Source organism: Trachypithecus francoisi, unplaced genomic scaffold, assembly GCF_009764315.1.
Source record: "Trachypithecus francoisi isolate TF-2019V2 unplaced genomic scaffold, Tfra_2.0 Lachesis_group12, whole genome shotgun sequence".
Classification (NCBI taxonomy): Eukaryota; Metazoa; Chordata; class Mammalia; order Primates; family Cercopithecidae; genus Trachypithecus; species Trachypithecus francoisi.
The window spans coordinates 104428134-104434547 of NW_022681457.1; the positions used below are offsets into that span (position 1 = coordinate 104428134).

Below are 6414 nucleotides of genomic sequence, written 5' to 3' on the forward strand. Positions count from 1 at the left end.
CCCAGCCCTGCACTGCAGGGAGTCCCCTACGGAATCAGGGCTGGCCACAGTGGCTTCTCCTGGCTCTATCGCTAGGCTGTGACCTTGGGCAAGTCACTTATCCTCTTTCTGCTATGTCAGTTAAACAGGGATGCAACGTCTCCTCTTTCTACCTCAAAAGGTATTTATTTTGAGAAGCAAGGTCAATAATAGATGTGAAAATGCTTTGGGGGAAAATAAGAAAGCAGGAGACAAATGTCAGTGCTTCTTGGAACTTTATCATCCTGCTTGTTATGCTCTTGTTTTCTCTCTTAGCACTTGGCCTTGGCGCTAACCTCAAAGCAGGCAAAAATGAACGAAGCCCTAATGAATGAGCCAGGTGGCTTGTGGAGAGGAACAAGGTCAGTCTGGGGACCTGAGGCTTCTGTCATAGACAAGCTGTGGGATTTGGGGTTAGCCCCTGGCCCTCTGGACTTCCGTTTCCCCATATGGAAATGAGGGATAGGCCCCGCTCATCTCTAAGGATTCTCCCAGCTCCTGTGGTCCTGAAATGGAAGCTAATGAAGTGCTATCGTTCTTTCTCACTCATTAAGTCATCTCTCAAAAGTCTATTGCACATCCACTCTCAGCCAGGCATCAGAGGCTGATTTTATTTTTGTTTTCATAACTGTCCTTCAGGGTACACAGGTAGTAGCTAGCCATATACCCATTGGACAGCTGAGACCATGGAAGCTCAGAGAAGGGAGATGACCCGCTTAGGGTCACACAGTCAGCAAACCACGGGGCTGGGATTCAAACCCAGACCTAAATCCAAGGGACATGTTTATTCCACCTGCCACATAGCTTCAGTCTCCGTTTTCTCTGCTCCCTTCCTCCTCCCCGCATGGGATCTGGCTTCCCGAGGCCAGCCAATCCTTTTACACAGTTTGGAGAGGGGGCTGGACTGACTCCCCCCTCCACCAGATGTTATACCAGGAAAAAACCTCCCCCTTCTGCCTCCAGCTCCCACCCACCAGAGTTCTAGATGGGAGGGGAGAGCTCCTTTCACTGTTGATGGGACCCCTTGCAGGGCAGCAGGATGAGCCAGGTGAGACACACCTGGGCCACCTGGATGTGTTTCCCAGCCCTGCCTCCAGCAGCGGGCATGACCTTGGGGCCATTGCCCCTCCCCGTGGTCAGGCGGCTCTGCTAAGTAAAGGTCTCAGCGGAGGGCAGGTGCTGTTGGCTCCGGCGAGGATAAGGAGCGCTCCTCATGCACCTTGCCCCCTCGGAGTTACCATCTGCTTGGCAGATGCGCCTCCCAGGCCTCTGGGGCTGCCCCAGTCTCCCTCCCGGCATCGAGAAGCCCGCTCCTCATCTCAGAGGCCGTAGTCTCTCCACAGGGCGCACGGCTGTTGCTGGAAGGGAGGCCCCCGAGGGCAGAAGGCGGCAGGCCCGGGACGTCCCCAGAGGAGGCAGAGGACGCCAGGAGCCAGGCATCCCGGGCGAGCCCGGTGTAATGAGGCGCTCCCTTCTCCTGCGGGAGGCGGGGCTGCCCCTTCTCTTTCCCCCTCCCCCTCCTGGAGGCCCCGCGGGAGCCGGAGTCCAGCGCCGTTGGGCGGGGGCGGTGGGGAGTGAGGCCTTCCAGGTCGGACTGAGCCAGGGCGGGAGGAGAGTGTGAGGCCCCAGTGGCTGGGCCCTCAGGGTCTGAACTGGGGAGCAAGTGCGGTGGGGAGGAGGGGCTCCCCGGTTTGCAGCTGGCGGGGGAGGCTGTGTTCGCGGGTCGCCCTGGAGCCCTCCGATCTTTGCCCCGCAGCATCGGCCCCCAGGGAGGTCAGCATGCTTCCGCCCTTCCCCGCGTGTGCGTCGTCGGTCCGCTCCCCTTCCGGCTCCCGGAACCCCCGCTCCCCCCGAGGTCCCCTCAGGATGCCGAGCCGGTTGCGGGGCGGGCGCGCACCAGCTCCGGGCCCCGTAAACACCCGCGAGCGGGACGGCGGGGGCTGGGGGCGGGGGCAGGAAGCTAGCGGCGGCCCGGGCCGGCCGGCGCGGCCCCGTGACGTCGCTCCGCTCGCAGGGATCTCTCCCCGAGGCCCGCGGGTCCCCTCCTCCCCGCCTCCTCCCGCCCTCCTCCCCGTGCCTCGCCTCGGCGCCGCGGCCGGCATTTCTCCTCGCAGCTCGCTGCCTCCTCTATCCCTGCCTCCCTCTCCCCCCTCTGTCTTTCTCCCTTCCTTCCCTCTCCGACCCTCTTCCTCTCCCTCCCGATCCTCTCCCTCCTCCTCTCATCTTTCCCCTGTCTCTCCGTTCTAGCTCGTCCCCCACCACCTTTTCTTCTTTCTCCTCCTCTCCTTCCTCTCCCCCTCTCCTCTGTCTCCTTCCACCGTTTCCCCTGCCTCCCTGTCTTTCAGTCCCTGTTTTTCTCCCCGTCTCCCTCTCGGTTTCTCTCCCCCACCCTCCCTCCGGGTTTCCTCCCCCGGTGCCCTCCTCCTCTCTCCCTCCCCTCCCCCTCCGCCCCTCGCAGCCCCGCGGCTCGCAGCTCCCAGTCTGCCTCCCCGAACCGGCGCCGCCGCCCGCACTCGCCGCAGGACCGGCCCGCCCGGCTCCCGGGGTGCACCCTCCTCGGTCCCGCGCCCTCCGGGCTCGCAGGGACGCCTCCTCCCTCCCGGCTCGCGGCCCCGCCCGGCCCGGCCCCCGCCCAGAGCCCCAGCGCGCCGAGGATGTGAGTCCTGCTCGCCTCTGGCGGAGCAGCAGCCACTCGCGCGCGGAGCCGGAGCGCAGCGCAGCGCAGCCGCGGGCGCTCTCCGGGCCGCTAGCGCGGGTGCCGCGCTCTTGCCCTAGCGGCGTCCCCCGGCCTCTCGCCGGCGCCACTGCCGCAGCAGCCCGCGGGCCGTCCCCGGCCGGCCGCCCCCGGCCCCAGCGCCGCTGACCCTGTCCGCCGCGGGCGGGGACGCGGGCGGAGGAGGCGCCGCGGCGGAGCCCCCGGACGCGACCATGTCGGAGGTGCTGCCCTACGGCGACGAGAAGCTGAGCCCCTACGGCGACGGCGGCGACGTGGGCCAGATCTTCTCCTGCCGCCTGCAGGACACCAACAACTTCTTCGGCGCCGGGCAGAACAAGCGGCCGCCCAAGCTGGGCCAGATCGGCCGGAGCAAGCGGGGTGAGTTCGCGGCCCCCTTCCCTGACATCCCCTTTTTCCCGCGCGGCGGCCTGAACACGGGTTGCGGAGGTCTCCCACCCGCTGGAGCCGGTTCAGACCCGACGGAATCTCCTCCTGCAGAATTGGGGGATCCCGCACTGCGGGTCCGGCTGAAGCGGGTCCCAGGAACGCGTCCTCCTAAGCCCGATCCCTGGCTGGGTCACCCCGGGGGCGTGGCGGCTTCTAGCTGCAGCTGGGGGTCCCCACCCTCGGCAAAGTTTGCTTTTTGATTTGCGCCCCCAACCCCCGCCTTTTGCGCAGTGTAATCGCAGCTGCGCTCGCTCCACAACCCTGGGGGGAGGGGGTCCCAGGGTCCCCCAGGGGACGGCGTTGGGACCTGCGTGGGGAGGATCCCATTGCTAGCAGGGAAGGCTAGGGCGTTCGGGTCTCACGGGGTTTTCATTGTTACTTGGCCTGGGAGGGGGTTTGCCAGGCCTGGGCGATCCGCGCGAGAGCTGGAAAAGCCCCAGAGAGGCGGAGAGGCAGAGAGGCTCCGAGAGGAGCTCCAGAGGCGCGGGGACAATGAGGGGGACCGACGGCTGCCAAGAGAGACTGAGACGCAGGGATGGAGGGGAGGGGGTACGCGGGAGACCGAGGGTGGCAGAAACCGAGACAAAGCTCTTGAGAGGGGAGCTGAAACGGGAGAGACAGAGCCGAGGACGCACGTATGGGGAGAACGGAGAAGCCGCCGAAACAATAAGGGCGACCGACGCCTTAGACAGGGAGACCCAGAGACCTCGATCCGCGGCTGTCGCGCTGAGGGACTGATGGAGGGACTGAGAAAGACGAGGCTAGGTCGAGACGGTGAGAGAGGCGGAAGTTACCGCGAGTGTCCCTGCCGCAGCGGGGAGCGCGGGCGGGCGGCGGAGTCCATCGGCCGGCGATTTGGAGAGGGCGCGCAGGAGGGGGCTCCCGCCCAGGCCAGGCCCTAACTCCCACCCGCTGCGCGTCGTGGGAACCGGCTTTGGCGGCCCCTCCTGGCTCCGCGCATCTCCACACCTAGCCTTGCCCACCGGAGCTGCGCTCGGGACTCCCCGGGGGTCCCGAGACCCAAAGACTTTGGCTCCCTCTCCTATCACAGCTCCAGACATTTCTGTCTAAATTAGTACACCTGGTGCTGGGAGGACTCGGCCAGTGCGCGCCCCGGCTGCAGCAGGAGCGGCTGGGTTGGCGCCCTGTTTCCTTTTCCCAGAATGGAGCTGGGACGCAGGCTGGAGGATAGGGGATGGTGGGGTGGTTCAGAGGAAAGCAGGGAAGGGACTCCTGGCAGGGGCGGAGGAGGATGGAGCTGTTTCACCGCGCAGTGAGCCCTGCTCCCTCGCCCTCTCCTCTCCCGACTTTCCACTCTGGGCAAAACGGGAAATGTCAGAGACCTCTGGCTAGGCCCAAGAGCGCTCACCTCTCTTTTCCCCCCTTTTTTTGCAGTTGTTATTGAAGATGATAGGATTGATGACGTGCTGAAAAATATGACCGACAAGGCACCTCCTGGTGTCTAACTCCCCCAAAGACAATGAGTTAAGGGAGAGAATAAGAACGGCGATAACAGTTATTGGCAAAAAGCATGAAAACAGAAAGCACTTTGAAATTTATTACTAGCTTGCTACCCACGATGAAATCAACAACCTGTATCTGGTATCAGGCCGGGAGACAGATGAGGCGTGAGAAGGAGGAGGAGGAGAAGGCTCTGGGCTTCTCTGCAAAAATAAAAATAAATAAATAAATAAAAATTTAAAAATAATAAAAAATCACTATATACACACATATAAAGAAATAAAAAGAAGTCTCAGTTGCAGCTATTTGTCAAAATTAATATCCATTTCTTTTTATATACGGTGAATATTGCGCAATTATAGATCTGGATTTTGAACCACTTAATGAAGCGGCAACACCAGGTATTTTGAGGTGTTGGCATTCTTCGCTGATTTGGCTGTTCCCAATGTTTACATTATTTAATCTTGCAAAAATGGTTCTGTGCACTTGGATGTGAAATGCTGTCCAGTTTTATTTTTTTTATGTTGTTATCCTTGGATGTACAAAAAATTCAGAAAATGATCTCTGTAGATACTCTGTTTTATTTTGGTCATCTTTAGAAGTTATCAGGAATGTGTTTAAAACAAGAAGAGAACTTTTCTAAGGAATGATACATAGAAAAGATCCTTGTTTTATTTTAAAATGAGTTGTAAAGCTTGTGTTTCTTTGTTGCTGCAAGCTATTTGCCCAAGTTAATGCAAATGGACACATTTTTTATGTCAGAAACACACACACACACACGCACACACACACGCACACACACGAAAAACAAAGAAAAAAATGCTTGAGCTTTTTCTAACCTCCCCTTGCAGTCTGTTGTGTGAGCAGCCTGTTTATTTCTCTAATATTATGTCAGTTTATTCTCTTTAATGGACTGTAAAAAAATGTAATCACAAGAGTGCCAAATATCTTGAAATGCCAAAAGGCATTTTAGTTTCTTTTCTCTGTGCTCTGAGTCCACGTACAGGAATGCTTGGAGTGTCTTTTCTGTTATTTATAGGGATTCTCTTAAGGCACACCAGCTGCCTGTTTTGCATGGTATTTGCAAAAATGCCTCTTGCGTGAGGAAATCTTTTACCATTTTTTGTTTGCAACTTTGGACCTCAAGAGGTTTCCCTTCCCTTCCCCGTTCCCTCTTTTCTTAATTCAATATTCTGTATGTTGCACCTTGAACCAGCACACAGGGCTATTTCTCCAATGTACAATAAAAGAATTGTTCCTGTGTCTCACTCCTCTCTTTCCTCTGTTTTGGCTAGGGGGTGAGGTGGGTTGGGGGGACATGACTTGCTGTTTGTGGGCTGGCTGCAGACAGGAAGGAGGAATGGTGGCTTTGGTCTGCGAGGCAAAATGGCAATGTTGGGGGCCCCTATGGGTGGGCTCAGATGAGAGGAAAGATGGGCTGGACTGGCAAGGCCATCCCCCTAAGGTGAATTTATTCCATTTTGGATTTGCAGTTTGAGCTCTCACTGCATCCCTGAGATTTCTGCCATCTCTGGTGGGGTGAGGGGAGAAAGGGATACTGTGCAGGGAAGCAGCCAATCTTGTTAAGAGCGACTTTGCAGGCCGGCAGAGTTGGATGCAAGTCCCAGCTCCCCGACTTCCTAGGTCTTTGGACTTGAGCCTGAACTTCTTTAAGCCTCAATTTCCTAATCTGTAAAGTGAGGATAACTCAGCCCCTGCCTCATAGGGTTATTAGGAGGATGAACACAATGCCAGCATGTGGGAACACTCAG

General features: G+C 58.3%; 1 protein-coding gene across 1 annotated transcript; it reads left to right on the top strand.

Annotated features, from left to right (window-relative positions):
* Positions 1 to 2093: 2093 nt before the first annotated feature.
* On the top strand, positions 2094 to 5910 carry CAMK2N1 (calcium/calmodulin dependent protein kinase II inhibitor 1). Its single transcript, XM_033228008.1, has 2 exons — positions 2094 to 3112; positions 4577 to 5910. The coding sequence occupies exons 1-2, from the start codon at positions 2947 to 2949 to the stop codon at positions 4645 to 4647; spliced, it is 237 nt and encodes a 78-aa protein (XP_033083899.1). The 5' UTR covers positions 2094 to 2946; the 3' UTR covers positions 4648 to 5910.
* The last annotated feature ends 504 nt before the right edge of the window (positions 5911 to 6414 follow it).

What these genes read in the sequence shown, in the direction of transcription:
- CAMK2N1 (XM_033228008.1), top strand. Translation starts at nt 2,947, where the DNA reads ATGTCGGAGGTGCTGCCCTACGGCGACGAGAAGCTGAGCCCCTACGGC. An exon ending in GATCGGCCGGAGCAAGCGGG is followed by an intron (nt 3,113 to 4,576) that starts GTGAGTTCGCGG and finishes CTTTTTTTGCAG; the next exon opens with TTGTTATTGAAGATGATAGG.